The sequence below is a fragment of the Rhea pennata genome, chromosome 12 (genome assembly GCF_028389875.1).
Source record: "Rhea pennata isolate bPtePen1 chromosome 12, bPtePen1.pri, whole genome shotgun sequence".
NCBI lineage: Eukaryota > Metazoa > Chordata > Aves > Rheiformes > Rheidae > Rhea > Rhea pennata.
In genome coordinates, this window is record NC_084674.1 from 23414631 (window position 1) to 23432521 (window position 17891).

A 17891-nucleotide genomic window follows, 5' to 3' on the forward strand; every position below is an offset into this window, starting at 1 on the left:
GCAGTACTTAGCTTGTTGCAGGTTCGCCAACATATTTCAACAAGGACTAGGATTAGCTCCAAAAACACCCCAACCTCATTGTGAAAAGTGGGCTGGGAAGCTCCAGACAAGAGGTACCACTTAGCCAGTCTGTTCCAGAAATAAACACCATCTGCTCTGAAAGCAGTTCTAGAAACCATCAAAACTCTAAAACACAGTAGGATAAAAAAGCCAAAAACTATTGGAGAAGAATTGAAATTCCTTGCATTTACACTGAAGGGCAACTTTCTAAGCCTTGACGCAAATTATAAAAGAAGCTTTAAGGAAGAAAAAGGGTTTTTATCAAGCACAAAGCACTTATGACTTTCTCAGATAAATTTGATCAGTAACATCCCTCAGAGCTTCAAACTTACTCAGAGGAAAATGTTCTCTTATATTGGAAAACAGTCTATTTACTAGACAAACACTGATCTGACTTGCAGATAAAACCAAGTTAAAAACTGGGCAGGAATGGATAGTTTGCTTAAACACAAATATTTAAGCAAATCAAGAACAATAAATAAAATAATGAACAATTTGAATAAATTATACTTCATTGAAAGTATAGTTTTCATGTAAATGCTTTTTCAAAAGAGGCAGTGCCTATAGTGAATGCAAACTAGCACTGAGGAGAAGCCGTCCATCTCTGAAGTCCAAGTCTGTCAAATTTGCAGATACTCAGACAAAAATATTACAATAGCATTCTCTGAACTGGGAAATTTAAACTCATGGTAGTTTTAAGTTATGAAGGGAGCAGAAGAAAAACACTTTCAACAGCCCATTTCCCTCAGCTGCTCATCAAGCTACCATTTAAGGTGAAATATTTTTTAATTACTGAAAAATATTGCCAGAGAGGAAACTCAGAAAAAAAAACATGTCCTGCACAGTCTCCCTCAAATGAGCAAAGTGGATTCTATAATTGTCTAGAATAAGCAGAGGCAACATGCATAAGGTATATATTGCACACCCCTTATGCTACAGCCAGTTCAGAACAGTGTTCATACTCCTGCTTTAAACACATGGAGAAGCTATCATGCTCTTTCAAAGCTTCTCCTCTAAAGCCTCTGAGTTTACCAGTTACAGCATCATAGCACTCAGATCTGTTAACAAATGCTCTGTAAAGAATATATTCTTATTATAGCTTCAAAGTCATGACTTTTACTGGTACTTACATGCGCAATGTCTCCTTTTGTGCCAATGACCCTATCCTGAGAGTGCTTGCTGAACTCCACATAGTGGTCATCAGGGAAGGAATGCCTGTAGATGAAGTCGGCGAGAACGTCAAGGAACTGCAGATTCAGATTACTTGTGTGAACTCGACACTACCACGACATCTGCAGCAAAGGTTCCAACACCACAAATCTCCCTAAGGTCTAGAAAAGACTTTCCTCCTCCAGTGACCACAGCAAACTACAACTCCGAAATGCTCCACTGGCATTTGCAGAAGAGTATCTATCACAGCCACATAGCCTTTACAGCAGATAAGTAAAAAAAAAAAACACAAGCAGTAAGATCACAAGAGCTGTGATCAAATTACTACTGCAACAGCATCTGCCATGAACATAACACTATTTGCTGAGTGAGCAACACACAGCAATGGGAAAATGGAGAACACATGCAGGTCTGAGCATATTAAACTTTTTACCTGTAGAATGCCCTCTAGCTGACTTTAAACAGGTCACACCAAAACTGTTGCTTATAACCAAGGTAGACAACATTAAAAACCTTTTAAAAAAAGAAGCTGCTTCTTTCCATTTTTCACGAGAACAGACAATGATAAATTCTGAAAATAACTTAATGTAGCTTTCTTTATGGTATCCAGGCCTGAAGAATTCATCATGCAAATCACCATGCCAGTAAAATTCAGTATCTGGCTACAAAAATTATCGAGATAATTTGGTAGCATGAGAATGACATATTTCTTTGCCTTCAGAAACAACAGTGACTTTACTCATCCATCCTGAAGTAAAAGCATTTCAGAAAGGAGTATTTTTGCAAAGCTGTCTGTATCCAGTGAAACAGGGAAGACAGTAACGTAAGATAGAAAGTATCTAGTAAAGTAGTTCATCGCTAACATTGAGAGAGCTGTGCTCTACTGTTCTTTCAGAGTTTATTCTATGGGACTCTAACTGCAACATACCCCACAGCCAGATCAGAGTATACCTACTTCATATCAAAGACAGACTTCATTCCCCACAATGCAGACAAAGGTTGGCTCCATGTAGCCGATGTCAGCAATAAAGACCCATCCTGTATTTCCAAATGGGAGCGGTGGGAAGGACGAGAAAAGAATGGCAGAGAAAACACAGGTTATCATTATATCTATACATTTTAAATTGGACTTACAAGATTACAAGATGAATTTAAGAACTACAGCAGGTTTTGTGCTCACTAAACTCCTATGGGCTGATTTTATATATAATACAAAGATAGGAAGAAAAATGTTACAGACAGCAAAGGAAATGATTTATGATGTTAATACGTGGGATTATCTTGCTTTTATCTGCTAGAATTTGATGCCTTGTGAGTGGAGTTCACTCTACTTATAAATCAATTACTTTTATTTCCTCCTAGAACTATCCCCTCAAATTCCTTTTTACAACAAAGAATTGTTATACAAACTCTGATATCTTATCGCATCTCTCTCCTAAATACACTGCCACTTTAAGCATTTTCCCACATCCAGATACACATACTCATTATTTACAAAAGCACACAGCTACGACATACCTTTTCTATTATCTTGAGAAGAAAAACGGATTTCTAGAAACCACAGAGAGGGAATATGTAAATCTTACATTTCTGTCTCTAGTACTTTTATGACAGGCATTGCAGGCCAGCCAACATTTTGGATTTGCATATCCAAACAGGCCTAAAATATATTAGGGTTTAGGCTGTGACAGTTTCTAATACTCAGAAAGAAGTCTTTAACTACTTACTCTGGATGGCTCAAGGTGCGTGATGGCAGAGTTATGGCAGTTGTAACTGGCCTCTTCCTGTCCACTGAATACATTGTAGAGTTTCAGCTGCCCTGTGCAAGTACCCAGCATTAAAAATCGTTCCCGTGCAGAAAACGCGCAACAAGTAAAGCCACTTTCATCCTCATTTGCTTCCCGGAACACAGAAATTGGACGGAACCTAAGGAAAGTAGAAATACAAGGGTGACCCAAAAGACAGGGAGGGGGTGGAGAAAAAAAAAAAAAAAAGAAAAAGAAAAAGACAGACGGACAGTTCTGTGATGATCTTAAGTTTAGTCCCTAAAAGTTATGTAGCTAAAAGCTGTGACTTTCTTCTGGGGAAAGCTAAATGTTAATTATAAGACAATTGCTCAAGCGAATATATCGTGCTTGCAGTTTTCCAGGGTTTGTCTTGCATGATTTAAGTCCTTCTGTTACAGCACAGCACTACACTGAAGCACTTGGAGTCTGTCTTCACAGTTAGATTGATGGAAAACCTGTAATGTAGTCACCTGCAAAAACAGACAGCTAGCAAAAATTTTCTAACAGTCACAAAATGCTCAAAGCAACAAGGCATGGCACATCAGCTAAATAATCTCCTGTCATCATCATTTTCCAAGATGATGTTGGCTTTACTGTAAAGATCCTTTTCGCTATGTGTCATCTTTATTTTATGAACTTTCTATTACATCCTCTGGTTTAATCCCAGCAAAGAAAGGCCATACAGAAAGGCTAGCAACTGGCAGTGCTGTAGATTAATCTGCAGGAGCAAAAATAAGGAACCTGCTGTCATTCATTTGTCAGTAGGCCTGGGTCTGCCACTGACCTACCTCAAGACTACGCTGCTCTGTTTCTCTCAAAATTAGCATTACATACTTACCTTCCAAAGGGAGACAAAAAACCACGAGCTTTCTTGGCTAATGTCACTAACAAATTATCATGACGCTGAAAAAGCAGAAGGCTACTTTAGGTGCTAAGAATTAGTGCTAAGGAGCAAGAGAAACAGAATGCTTCTAAAATTGCCTATATCAAAGCTCTCCCAGTTGTCACTGGCAAATTAGAATACTTGTCGGTCCAAGGAGACTCCACAGCCTGAATCCAGGTAAGGCTTTTTGGCACAGGCAACACTCAGAGGAATCAAGAAATATTTTTCTCCCTTACCTGCTAAATATAAGGTGTCTATCAAAGCAGCCACCATCCACCCCTCCGTACTTCGGAAAGGCTGCCCTGCGGGTCAGCCGTGAGGTAAAGTTAGTTGGCGCTTGGCGCCTCTGTTTTGGCTCAGGACACTGGTGGGGAGTAAAGAGAGAGAAAGGGGGACAGGTGGCAACAGGGTTCTTGCAGCGGGCATGCTGCTCCCTAAGGTACTCTGTGATTATACTGTCCAGCGTGGGTGGGGAAGGAAGGTGTCTGTCCAGCTGCTTTTTGATAGCTGGGCTCTGGCTGTAGGCGCCATGGTCCGATTTTTGTCGCAACACTCTGATTTTTCTGCCGTTGCAGGGAGACGGCCTCTCCCGGACAAAGCTAATCCTGCCAATCAGAGGAGAGTTGCTGGCGTAAGAAGGGCCTGGAAGGGCAAGTGGACCTTGGGATGCAGATGGCCTTGCCTGAGCATGGACAGAGGTGGCAGTGGAACCTACAGAAGCGTGGCTACTCAAACGGGCTGAAATGCCATTAGCTATACGAGGAGTGCGAGGCAGGGCCACAGGAGAGGCAGCAGCCGCAACAGGGGTGAAGGCAGACGAATGAGACGCTGCAGTCATGGGTAGGTCAGCCTCTTTAGTAAGGACAGATGCAGTTTCTCCTAGGCCCTTAGAGATGAGATGGTTCCGAATCAGGAGCAGCAGCTCCTTCTCAGGAAATGTGATCCTTGACTGGGCCACCACATCCGCTTTCTGCAATCGAGCCAGGGAGACATCTGTGCCAATCAGCAATGGCTTTCCTGAGACACGCTCTATCAGCTCAGCAGCATATTTGCAGAATTTGACATGCTCACTGCGCTTGTCCTGAAGCACAGGCTCCTTCATCAGCTGCTGAATTTGACAGCTGCTGAAGAGGGGGAGCTTGCTGATGATCTGCCGGACAGTACTGCTGCGCGAGAGCCCCACCAAGGCTTTGCAGGCTAATGCTCGGATCTGATCTGCGTCCGTGATTGGCATTTTTATAGACAGCAATGACAGCAGCACTTTGATACCATTGTTAGACTGTACCACATTCCACATCTTAGCTAGCGTGTGCTCACTGCTCTTGGGGGCCTGAGGAAGCTTTCGCCGAGGAGTTCCAGAGATGAATTTGCCAATACTGGAGATGCGATTATCTGGGCCACATACACAGTTGATGATGATCTGAAGGGCTGATTTCTGAATCTCTGCATCATGGATGAAAAATTCACCCTCAGCAACTCCAAGGATGATGCTAATACCTAGTGAGAGGGAAAGAAATACTTTAAGACTCTAAACGTATCCTACAGTTCATCAGAAAAGGAGTCATCTACTAATCTGTGGAAAATATGTAATTCATATTCATTCTGAGACTCGCTGAAGGTTTTTTTTTTCCTTCTAGTTAGTGTGAGACATTCTTCTACCTCTCCAGCAAAACATTTTCCCTCACTGATGCTCCTCTGCTTCATCATCAGTAATTAGAGAGTCAAGTGTAGCCTTCAAAGAGGGTGATCAGACATGGCCCAAGGTTTGCAATCTTTGAGATATCTGGCACAGAGAAAGATGCATGAGCATGCCTCTGTGATACCTGTTACAGAACGCAACTCTCTTCAAAAGTCAGGCCCCATTTAACGCGTAGGTCTTAAATCTGGTCCAGACACATCTCATTAATTTGCATACTGAATCTGCAGGTAGCCAATTAAGGAATAACTCAAACAAATACATAATTATTCCTCTCCCATATTCCCAAATGCCATATCCTCAGGAGACTTACATTTCTGGGAAGCTGAGGGAACCTAATAGTCCCATTACTAAAGAGGATTTGCCTGCATTTGTATTTAATGAGGTCTTGGAAAACAAGCGAGTCAAAGATCATACCTTTGAATTTATAACCCAACCACAGTGTGAATCATGACACCATTTTAAACCATAATCTGCTCTACCGTTCATCCCCATCCCTGACAGTAACTTTGAATATACGAATCATTTTAGCCCTTTTCTTACTGTAGGTGAGAAACAGTCAGCTGAAACATCATGTAGTAGAAGACAACTGACATCTGTCTGTATCAATAGCACAATCAGCTTACCCACAGTAGAAACGGTAGATCCAGCTTCATCTAATACATCCACAGGTTCTGCCAGCTGCAACTGGATTTTAGGAACCACAGTCAGGATAGCTAGTACATCCAAAGCATATCTTACTGTGTCATTCCTGGAAGATGACAACAGAAAAGATTCTTAAAAGTGTACATATAGAGTTGTTTCAATAGGCTCCTAAAAGCATTGTAATTTAGTTTACACAAAAATAAGAGCGTTAAGATGAGTATCTGCAAAAGCATTCTAAATTAAGATTTGCATTCTAATCTAAGATTTGACATCTAAAGTGGAAAATTACTACTGTCCAAAATGTTCTCTAGCCAGTCACCAGAAAAGGAAGTTTCTCTGAGGTGAAGGAAAATTGTGTAGCAGTAAGACATGCCATTATGATACAGAAAAAGGCACCAACTTAGGCAACAGTTTAGAGAAATACTGGTGCAGAAGATCAAAAGAATTGTTGAGCAAGAGGTGTAAGAAAACAAATGCAAGAAAATCTAGTTAGAGACAGCAAATTAAAGAAGAAAAAAGGGACTTTTAAGATGAGAATGATAAGTACCCTCTAAAATTTGGAGGAAAACACTATTCTAAAAGTAGACCCAAAGAACTGAAAAAACTTCACATCTGTGGTAAGCAGAGGATCACTGAAGTTACTGAGTAACTGTAAAGTCTAAGGCTAAGTCTCATCCTCCTAATCCCCAAATCAGATCATAAAATTAGATGTAGCATGGATTTTTAGTAACAAACACTATTTCTGAATTCAATAATCCAGATAAAGGAGAGGAGCAAGGGGTTCATTCTGACATACCAGCCACAGACTGAGACGGCACTGACCTTTTGAGGGAGGACATTTAGGGAAGGATATGGGGGACCAAGACAACGGCAGCTTTTACTGTACACAAACTCCTCATCACTGATGGAAGGGGGAAGGTCGGTAAGCCAATGTGGCAAGGTAGGAGTTAACCCAGGCAGCAATTAGGAAACAGCTGCAGAGAATAAGAGACAGGAGAACAGAAACTACCCAGGAGAGGCAACCTGAGAGGAGGAAGGAGGAGGATGCGGCAGGGGACTGCATAAACAAAACAGATTTCAAGAGCTTTCAAGACAAGTTAGGCAAGCAGCTCCCATAGACAGCAGAGATCAGGAAGGAGGAGTCCTGGTGATGAGCATACAGCTGATGACAGCTGCATATAGCTGACACTGACTCACCAGTAAGTGTATCTCTAGAGAGGACTACACCTTCACTATGGGAGCACATGTTCATTAGGAAAACAGAAGCAAGAACCTTGTAACCATCCTCCCTTTGAGCTAGGCACAGGATCTTAATGTTTTTCCTCTCAGAGCCTGGTGCAGCTCTCTCTTTTTAGTAACAACACAGATGATGAAGATTTAGGAGAGGAAAGGGAAGGAGCAAAGAGGTGCCACAGAAATTTAACAGAACACCATGGTGCCCCCAGAAGGCATCTGAGGCCAAGACAGGGGAGAGAACAGAGCAACTCTCTACAAACTCACTGGTTGTATTTCAGCTAGAGACATTAACCTCAGCAAAGCACAGAAACAGTCTTCAGTGTTTTTCCTCTCTCAAACCCTGGCTTGTTGCATACATCTCCATCATGCAGTTACTCAGCAAACTTCAAATACCAACAAATTGGTGATACACAATGTCCTTCCTTGAGCCAGCTTAGCTTGTGACATCCAAAGGGACATTCCACTTCCCTCCAGAATTAAGACATGCCTTGATTTTGCCTTCTGCTTTAAAGGTTTTCTAGCCTCTGATAATAATGTAATTAGTTCTTCTGCATCAAAAAGGTAAGCAAATTTTGAGACAGAGAGAACAGCACAGAATTGTGACTCAGCTCTACAGAGATGCTGATTTCAGAAACCTTGTGACATAGCCCTCTCTACCTCATTAGTGCGGTTCGGCTTTCCACAATGTTTACTTTCATAAGCAGCATGTAACTATGCCACAAGGCCTGCCTAAACTCTATGCACCTACCTCAGATGCTTTCTCTAACAGAGGGAGGAAATCTAAAAGTTTTGATGCCTTGCCTGAGTGTCACCGTTTACTGCAATAAATAAATGCAGTACTACAGCAAAGAGCTCACCTTGCATAGTATGTCTTCCAGTTGCATGCTATTGAAATGAGCTGAAGCATGAGTTGCACACAGGACAACTTGAGAAAGACCTCTGCAGGCTCCCAGTAGAGCTGTGCTGGACCATACTCAATGAGAAACTCCATCATCTCTACAATCTGCTCATGAGTGTAGGAACAGGCCTGCAGGGAAAAGAGTTACAAGCACTGGAAAGATTACAAATGTCCAGATAATTCCTAGCAGTGAAAGGCCTAAACTGAAAACTGCATTCACATCAAAACTGAGAGGCTATTGTTCTTCCTTGCAGACTAAATACTGACTTTGTGAGTTATTCTCCAGCTATTAAAGAAAAAAGAAGCAACTGCCACTATAATATACAATAATAAGCTTAATAATATTCTTTAAGTTTCTTTGCTACTGCAGAAAGGTTGGATGAATTTAGAGAAGTTATATTAAAATTCCAGGCTGCTTTTAAATTACTAATCTAGCAGTTACTAGACCATCACTCAGAAGAAATCTCTGCTAAAGAATCAAAAGAGGCTGCAAGAAGTTAGAGTTCCTAAATTCCAACTACAAAAAATACTGAAGAAAAGGGAAATGCCAAACAAGCTTGCCATTCACCTCCAAGTCAAAAACTCTTAAATCACACAAAATGACAACAGCTTATATGTGTTACTATTTTAATTGCTGAAAACAAGTGATATTTTTCATAGCAGCCAAAAGAACTTATGTTTTATCATTCCAGCATTTCTGAAAAACCATCATAAACAAACCACAAATGAATGTGCTCCCTCAGAATAAGTGCCCAGAAAATTCATTTTAAAATCATTTTGCAGGGAGGAAAAATCATGGCCAACACAAGTGTTTCCCATCTCATTTCTAAAAAATATGGTGTCCTACAGACACGTTTGACTTGTCACTATCAAATGAAATTCTCATTAAAATTTTTCAAGTTACGTACTTTTCTGTAACTGCAGATTATGTCCTTTCAAGCTTAAAAGCATAAAAAAAATCTATGAGTATCAAAAATAACTTGGTTTTAATACCTTTAACTTAAGTTTTTGAAATATGGCAGTAGAACTATAGGAAAAAAATGAGAACTCTAATCAGATTTAGTGCAGATGCATCTCAGAGGCTTTTCTACATTATTTCAATGGCAGGGACAGCCCACAGGATCGAGACAAAAAAAAAAAAAAAAAAAAAAAAAAAAAAAAAAAAAGGCACAAAACCACCCTATCAACTGCCTAGTGATTCCACTGGCTTCAAAGATCCACGTATTCCTGCAGCTCAGATTCACTCAAAAAACACCACAACACTAAAAGCTTGCAACATGTTGCTCACCTTGTAAGGGGGCTGTGGATGGACAAGAATGCCACCCTCAGTGCGCTGAAGTGACTGCTTCACTTGCTCAAGTTTGATGGCAAGGTGAGCCTCAAAGTACCTTCGCAAGGCCATGCAGGTGTGTTTCCCAGTCTGCCGACTGGCAAAGATCTCATCATCACTCAGCAGGGCTCCTTGGTCTTCCAGGTTTAAGATCTCAAGTGTGCTTATCTACAGAAAGAGTTGGTGGGGGGGTAGGGGAAGTGGGCAGAGAGAGAGAGGATATTTCACTAGCTCACTCTTCAGAACAAAAAGCACCTAAAATTGTCAGTTAGACAACTGATGAAAGCTTTCGCTGTTCCGACAGCTATCTGTTTGCATTAATAGCAAGTCCAGGAAGGACCGTTCCTTCTCCTTTGTCATTTATGAGAAAAGAAATTCTGAAGTCACACGAGTGCAGACCTGGAGGCAGTGTTGTACAACTAAGCATTATATTACATAACACAAAGTGTAGTTACATCCTGCAGTGGAGAATGGTGCATGCCCTTCAATTAGCACCAACATAAGCTGTTATGACCATACAACAATACCATGCAGACAGAGCAGCTTTTGCACAGAAACAGTATAATTAGGTTTATATGCTACTGTGAGTAACACAGTCATACTGCAACACAGCACAAACATAGCTATAATTCTGAAACCAGGCTGAATGTGTCTGCATCCAAAAGGTGCATGAGAACACCACACACGCATGTGGAATGGCAAGAAACCTGGGAACTACCGCCAGGCCCCTGCTGTTTGAGTGAGCTTTGCTAAGACAGGAGTTGCACCAAAAAGCTCTCCAAAGGTAGCAAGTCTCTGGACAATGATTAGAACAAAAATAAATATTAAAAGATGAAGGAATCTTCATGCCTATTGCACAGAAAACTCACCATTGCTTTCCCATCTCTTGGTAACCGAAGAGGGAAAAACACACTCAGAATTCTTCACAGCAAGTAACTGTAAAAGGTACAAAACCTCACACTAAAACAACATTCAAAATCTAAGAAGGCTACAAGCCTTACCAGGTTAACCAGACGACGAAGGCCATCATGCCTATCGAAGAGTTCCAGGACAGCACGGAAGGAGAAGCAAATGGAGAAGAACATGGTAGCATGGCAGCAGCCTGAGGCGTGAGAGCACTCCATCAGCCATAGGGTGTAGTTCACTACATCCGAGAGCACGTTATGGGGATGCATGCACACCTAGAAAGCAAAAGACTTGTGAGAAGTACTACAAACAGATTGCAGAAGAGAAATCAATTAGTCTGAGGAGAATGAGGTTTCTCTGAGAGGCAAACAGACAGTTGCTACTGGCCCATTCCCAGACCTAAATACAGTAATAACAGCAATCTTAAATGCAGTGTAATTCCAGAGAGTCTCTCGATGCACCATTTTGAGCTATCCAAAAAGCACTCCAATGAGCTGAAATCAGAGAAGGAAGAGACATTCCCAACAAAGCAGCAAAAATTCCACTGAATGTAAGTAACAGCATCATACACTACACTGAAGTTCGAGCAGACTTCAGCAGCGAAGTATAAGGGAAGAATAAAGATCATCAAACGCAAATTTAAAGCTTGAGCTTTTGCTGTGAAGTGACAGTTTAGTCGGTCTCTTTCTTTCCTCAGAACCTGTCTTTGAGACCTGCAGACCATGTGCACAGAGCTGAGCTTTTCCACACAGTTGTTAGCTCCCAATGATGAGGAACTCTGAATCCTCTGTCAGGGTCAGTGCCAGCAGGAACAGCATAAGGAGCTAAAGCATCAGTACCAGTTGCTTTTATGCAAAGTTAGATTTTTTTGGTCTCTTCTCTGCCAGCATTAGACATACTCAGAGGTGACTATATTACCACCTCCAGTCTTTTCCCCCCCCCTCCAAGATCTGAGGCTTGGTACAGACTAAATGGCAAGGGACTGCCACTTGAAGCTGCCTTCATCCAAACTCCACAGAGCACAAAGACTTGTGCTTGCCCAAAGCAAAAATAAATCTGCTCTACCTGCTTCCTGTCAATATTACGGATACCAGCTCACTGATGAGACACTGTCACTACAAACAGCTGCATATCTTTATAACATGGCATGAGGATGCCATGGAGAAGAAATCCCCACGCAGCTCCTTACTGCAGCTTTTTCTTTTTCTTTTGAAAAACTATGAAAGCAGCAAGCAGAACAAAACAAAACAAAAAAACAAACAAAAAAAAGGAGGGGGCAGGGGTAGGGAAGAGGGCAGAGAGTTTTCTCATGCCAGGTATCAAAGTTCAGAGAAACACCAAGGCAGTTCATATACAGCCAGGGTCCATCTTACTGACATAGTGGCAAAAAGTAGTGGAAGGAACATTATGCTTATTTCACCTTTCATGCCCTCATACGGAAGATAAAACAGAGGGCATATAGATGGTCCTGTCAACTGTGATTACCAAAAGGATTTTGAGCCCACTCATATGAATGCCTGCAGAATAAAAATGCCATCAGAATCCATACTGATACATCTGCAAACAACTACTACCATTTTAGCCTCTGTGTGCTTAATAGTGTTAAGCATGTCAAATCAAAACAGAGATTCAGGCAGTACCAGAAACTAGGAAAGAATATACAAAAATGTTAAGTTACTAGTTTAACTTCTATCTTCAACTAAAAAAAAAAAATAGAAAAAGAAAACCCACCAGTGACAGGCCTGGAAGCACCAGCCATCACTCTGGAAGTGCTTAAAGCTGCAATTTAGCAATTGCCTTGAACAAATCTTAAAGCAGGATGCTCCCAAATGCCAGTATTAAGGCTCACAAGGCAAGTTGAAAGTGTCTGTCTTTCTGGCATGATAGCAGCTACAGATAAATTGGATCATTTCCTAAATCTGGATCAGCATGGATGTGCTGCTGCCAGTATAAGGAAGCAAATATAATCACCATTTAAAGTATTTGGGAAACTGAAGCTTAAGGGAAGACTGCCATACCAACCCATCTGAAGAGATCCTCATGAAGTAGCACTAAATAAACTGACAAGAGGAGCCTTTCACAAATTTCTTTTCATGATAAAACATGAGGGGAGGAACTTACCTTCATCATCAGCTATTTCCACATGTATAAGCTCAGGTCTTAGAGAGCCCTTAGTACTGTTTAACTTGATTTGCTGCCCAATGGAGAGTAGACTGCAACAGAGGACCTAAGCAGGTCTAACAACATCAAAGAAATTACACCACTATTTATGTACATCCCACTGACTCCGCACATACCATTTGCTCAAACAAATCTGCTTTTTAGCTGTTCACTGTTTAAACTCTGATAGGAAGAGAAGTCCCTCAAAACCACGGGAATCACTACAGTTCTATTAAAAGAACGTCTCTTACCCTCTCCATGGCATCTTGATTGTAAGACAAATAATATAAACACATGGAGACCCCCGTGGCTGCCATAGAAGGACGTGGGATCTCTAGCAATTTTTGCACTCCTCCATGAGCAACAAACTCCGTCGCAAACTTGTTGTGCAGCAGCAACGACGCCAAATGCTATGGAAAGATGAAAGTGGATTAGACTAGAATTCTTCCAACTGTTGTCCACTCTCCCTCCCCCTCTAGGAAGGCAGATGGCAAAAAAAAAAAAAAAAAAAAAAAAAAACAGCACCCCTTGCTTGTCCCTTTTTTCCACCTCCCATTAAACTGAACTGTAGAATGTAATATTTAGCCAATATATTACTTTTATATGGCTTGTAACAGTTAGGGAGGCATAATTACTATAAAAGTGCCATCAATATAGCAAGTTATTTCGCTTGAATACTGCCTGAAGAGATTGTTCAGGTTTTCTGCCAGAGTGTAATTTAAATGAAGCTTAGATATCTATTTCTTGCCAGTGTACTCCAGAGACTGGAATTACAAGTTGTTGAGGTTATCAGTAGTCCTGCTAAAAACAAGGAAAGACATCACAAACCTTTCTACTCAGCTGATCACCTTCACCTATTGCAGATTTTCAGGTATGAGTTGGTACAAACTCCAGTCACTAAATACATAGCTCTTGCTTCCTAGTTGGACTAATCTAGGCTAAACTTATGCTGCTAGAAAAGGTAGTCCTGCCTTTCTTCCCCATTTCCCTGTTTCTGCTCCTTTCCTTGTGCCAACACCAGCATTAAAGCAGTATCTAAATTAATGTCAAACTGATCTGTCTGAAAGCTACTGTGGGAAGCAAAACAAAACAAAACAAAGAAGTGAGCTTTGGGCAGAAATTGAACCACAGGAAGTTCCGCCTGACCGTGAGGGGGAATTTCTTCACTGTGAGAGTGACGGAGCACTGGAACAGGTTGCCCAGAGAGGTTGTGGAGTCTCCTTCTCTGGAGACAGTCAAGGCCCGCCTGGATGCAACCCTGTCTAACATGCTGTAGGTGACCCTGCTGAGTGAGGAGGTTGGACTAGATGATCTCCAGAGGGCCCTTCCAACCTCACCGATTCTGTGATTTACTCCAGACTGGCTCCTTTATCTGGTTCACTACATGGCTGCATGAATGTTAGGGCAGGAATGAGGTAAGAAATGGTACCGAAAACATATGCAGTCACAAAAGGATAAAGGAAAAAGTTTTTTTTTTTTTTTTTTAAGATGTAGATTTGTTTGTTAAGATGTTATTTGTCTTCTAAATGGCATTCATATCTAGTCAGTGAACTAGAGTTAGTAATCAATACTGCTGCACTCTTTTTTTGGTCAGAAGAGTTCCCTATAATTACAGATATCTGTAAATTCTTTGTTTTCCCTTTATAGTTTAGTAGCATTTTTAAGACGGGGGAGAGGAAGGTGGAAGGATGTCCCCCATCAGAAGTACCACAAAAAGGTTTCTTGTACCATAGCAAAAGGTAAATGACAAGAGCAAAAAAAGGCAGCTATAAGAGGTTGTTTTTACCCTTCCTGCAAAAGGAATGTAAGAAAAGGAAAGCAACTGAGAAATTATCCAGTGAGACACAATGTCTTCTTCCGATTTTTTCTATATTAACTCACTTTCTAAATCATTATGAAATATTCAAGTTTGCTTTCACACTTTGTATATGCCACACTGCTGGCAAAGAAAGTTTTACAAAATGAAGGTTAAAAACTACTGTTAAAACTCAAGTGGGCAGCTGCACTGAAGTTCACTGTACTTCACTGTACTACCTACAAGTAATAATAAGGGTAAACAATAAGTAAAAAGGGACAATAAGAACCACTGCACACGCATGCATGCACACCCCAACTCAGGTAACTGGCACCTTTTGTGGGAAAACCATTCCTTGGAAATAAATCCTCAAATGACAAATCAAAGCATTAATGAATCAGAAAGATGACTCTGGAGGATCAGAGACAGCAAGAAACTCACAGGAAAACATAACCTGTGCTGCTGCTGCACTACAGGTTCAGATAGGGAGGGTTATTTTGGGTTTTCATTTCTCAGGGGAGATAACCTACAGATAGTTTTGTATAAGCAATTGTATTTCAAACACCAAGCACAGAGATGTCACGCTGGGAGTGAGTTGCTTATGCTTCTCATCCCTTACAAACGTCCCTTGAGAAGACAGGCAGTGACATAACTTAGGAGTGCCATCTAAGGGCAGCAGAACCACAAGTGTTATATAGAGAAAAGAATTATCATCATCTTCAGACAGGCAGATGGCAGGGGAAAATAGTGGTGCTTACCTCACAATTAAGACTTTTTTATCCCCCCCCCCCCCTTTTTTTAATATTTCAGACTTTAAAAAACCCTCAAACCCCAATGCATTTAAGCTGAATCAAAGTCAATTCCAATCCCAGGGGAGCCTGCAAGAGGTACAGGTCTCAAAGTGGTGAGCATTCAACTTTGACACATGCAGCAGACATGCACTTGCAGCGTTTGTTACAGCAAACTTCTTTGCATTAAGTAGTTTACCTTAAGGGCTTCAAAAGTGAGCAGCACATCGTTGGTTCGCTTCAAATCAATGTAGTACATCATCAGCTCTCTTGACCCGAGTTGCATAAAGATGGGCAGCAGCTGAGAAAAATTGAATTAAAAGGCTAGCTGAATGTTTCATGGGAAAGTCAAGGTCTCTTTTGGTTTTTACTCTCTCAAGCCCCCAATTTTCCCCTATTAGGAGATACCTGTTATGAGAGGTCAGTGGTAACCAGCTCCATCCATAGGAAGCAATAAAGGTTAACAGACCTCTTGTAATACATCTGCTGACTGCAGCAAGGTGCATGACAGCTGCCACATGGAAATCTTAAGACACTCCTTCAAGTGCGGCTATGGCAAGTCCACACAGATACCACCCTGGCGATAGGTTCCACTTTCCATCTGTGCAAAGACAACTACCCAACAACCGAACAGAAAAAACAGGAGAGCAGGGCAACAAACCAAAACCCTTGCATAATTCTTTGTGTAACAGCTTTATAGTATTAATTCCTATTTCTATATCCTATTATTGCTGGCTTACGAAGTGATCCAGTCAGCATGCAGGGTATTAGTGGATAATGTTTCTTTGGCTCTCTTGGAAGCAGGGCACCAAGTGTGCGCGCACATGCACACATATGCACATAAATGGGTATCACAAAGCAAAACTATGTTTGTTGCTCTGTTCCATCTCGATTCACATAAATCCAAATAGGAGAACGATTAAGCAGAGATACAGGTGGTCTGCAGACCTATGCTAAGTCAAGGTTCATGGTATCACAGGAAAAAGGACACACTCCTTGGTAAATCTGATGTGGCCCAACTACTTTGTCCATATTCCTAACAACAGCTCTCAAAAGAATCTGTATAACATGGACACTGCCAGTTCTTACCAGAACTACTCCCGAGGTTATACAAACTATTTCACTTAGCATTTCTGTTTCATACTTCTTCAGAATTTTAATGCTGGACTCTAACTCCCCTAGAGTAAGCAGGAAAAAATTTCTGCATTTCAAATACAGTGACTTGCCCTGTATCATGTAAACAATACCTAGAAGGACACAGAACCCAGGAACAGAACTCCCAGTGCCATGCTCAAGCTACTAGACTGCACATCACCTAGATTCCTAACATCCTTACAACTTCAAACAGTTTGAAAAATCATCAGCACCTTAGGAAAGCCTACTGATTTCAATCATATCAGGAAATATCAGAGTGATGTAATAGTTCTCCAAATTCTTCCTGAAACTACCACTTGTAGTTTCACCAGGATAATTCAAGCACAGAGTGCTTCCTCTCACCTTCAGATACTCACCTCTTGGTACTCCCCTAGAGGAGTCAGGTACTGAAGAATAAGCCTCTGCTCTATGGCAGGAGTCAAAGGGTAAAGCGTATAATTAGTGCCAATCACCCATGGGGACATTTCTGACCAGCTGCTGTTGGACAGTTCAACAAACATCCGCTCTGGTTCTGAAGCCGAGAAGCCCAGCTTTTGCTTGGCCTTCCGGAAGCCGTCTCTTTCATGCTGTTTCCCTGATTTACTTTTTCTCAGTCCCCCATCATCTAGTTTTGTGGCAGAGTTTACTCTGCTACTGGTCTTGTGACTCGAATCAAGATGAAAGGAGATCTCCATATCCCCAGCAACTTCTTCTTGTTCTCCATCTACTGCCATCTCCCCATAATCCATATCCACAGCCTCTTCATCCAGAGGCAGGAGAGGATCTGATGGCACTTTCCGAGGACTGGGACGCTTGTTTTCTTGTTTCGTAGTCATTTCGGTAACCTGTAACTCTCGCAGTCGCCGAAGCACCAAAGCTACCTGTTATACAAATAAGCAAGCATGAGAACACTTTCTGCCTTGAACATGCAACTCACACTGGCCATGTTCCTGCTTTTAACATACAACCAACTCCTTACACACCACAGCATGCTTGATATTTTATGCTATTTGGCCCAGAGAAATAACGGTTTAATAGCAAGACGATGACTCCAACCCTTTTTATCTTAACTACTTTCACTACAAACAAAGCATCCGCATGCAGCCTCCTTTAGACTAAGGAGGAAGTGGCCAGAAAGTCATCAAGAGCAGATAAGCTATAATGATACTAACAGGACTACCTATCAATTCACACCATAACCTCATCATCCCAGTCTGACCTTGGGTAAAGGCAGCGTTCCCTTTTGAAGCAGTAGCTACAAGTCCTACAAAACTTAAAGGTCTCATTTCTATTCTTAGAAGCCTCACCTGTACAAAAATTAGAAGAATTCACCCATGTTTTGATATGCTGTACAGCATCCTGAGAGCTAAATTTGCCTATCCTACCTGCTTCTAAGTCATCTC

General features: G+C 41.3%; 1 protein-coding gene across 6 annotated transcripts in view; it reads right to left on the reverse strand.

Annotated features, from left to right (window-relative positions):
* Positions 1-17891, reverse strand: part of DCAF1 (DDB1 and CUL4 associated factor 1) — a 55904-nt gene that overhangs the window by 24260 nt on the left and 13753 nt on the right. For all 6 annotated transcript variants that reach the window (XR_009959723.1, XR_009959724.1, XR_009959722.1 and 3 more), the window contains exons 7-17: positions 16866-17369; positions 15554-15655; positions 13023-13181; positions 10707-10886; positions 9664-9873; positions 8335-8504; positions 6223-6347; positions 4137-5397; positions 2958-3156; positions 2186-2268; positions 1191-1275 (exon numbers count right to left, since the gene is read on the reverse strand). Coding sequence is in view for 3 of the 6 variants with exons in the window: in XM_062585969.1 (XP_062441953.1) it covers positions 1191-1275; positions 2186-2268; positions 2958-3156; positions 4137-5397; positions 6223-6347; positions 8335-8504; positions 9664-9873; positions 10707-10886; positions 13023-13181; positions 15554-15655; positions 16866-17369 (3078 nt within the window). In the remaining 3 variants the exon portion in view is untranslated. The remainder of the gene's footprint in view (positions 1-1190; positions 1276-2185; positions 2269-2957; positions 3157-4136; positions 5398-6222; positions 6348-8334; positions 8505-9663; positions 9874-10706; positions 10887-13022; positions 13182-15553; positions 15656-16865; positions 17370-17891) is intronic.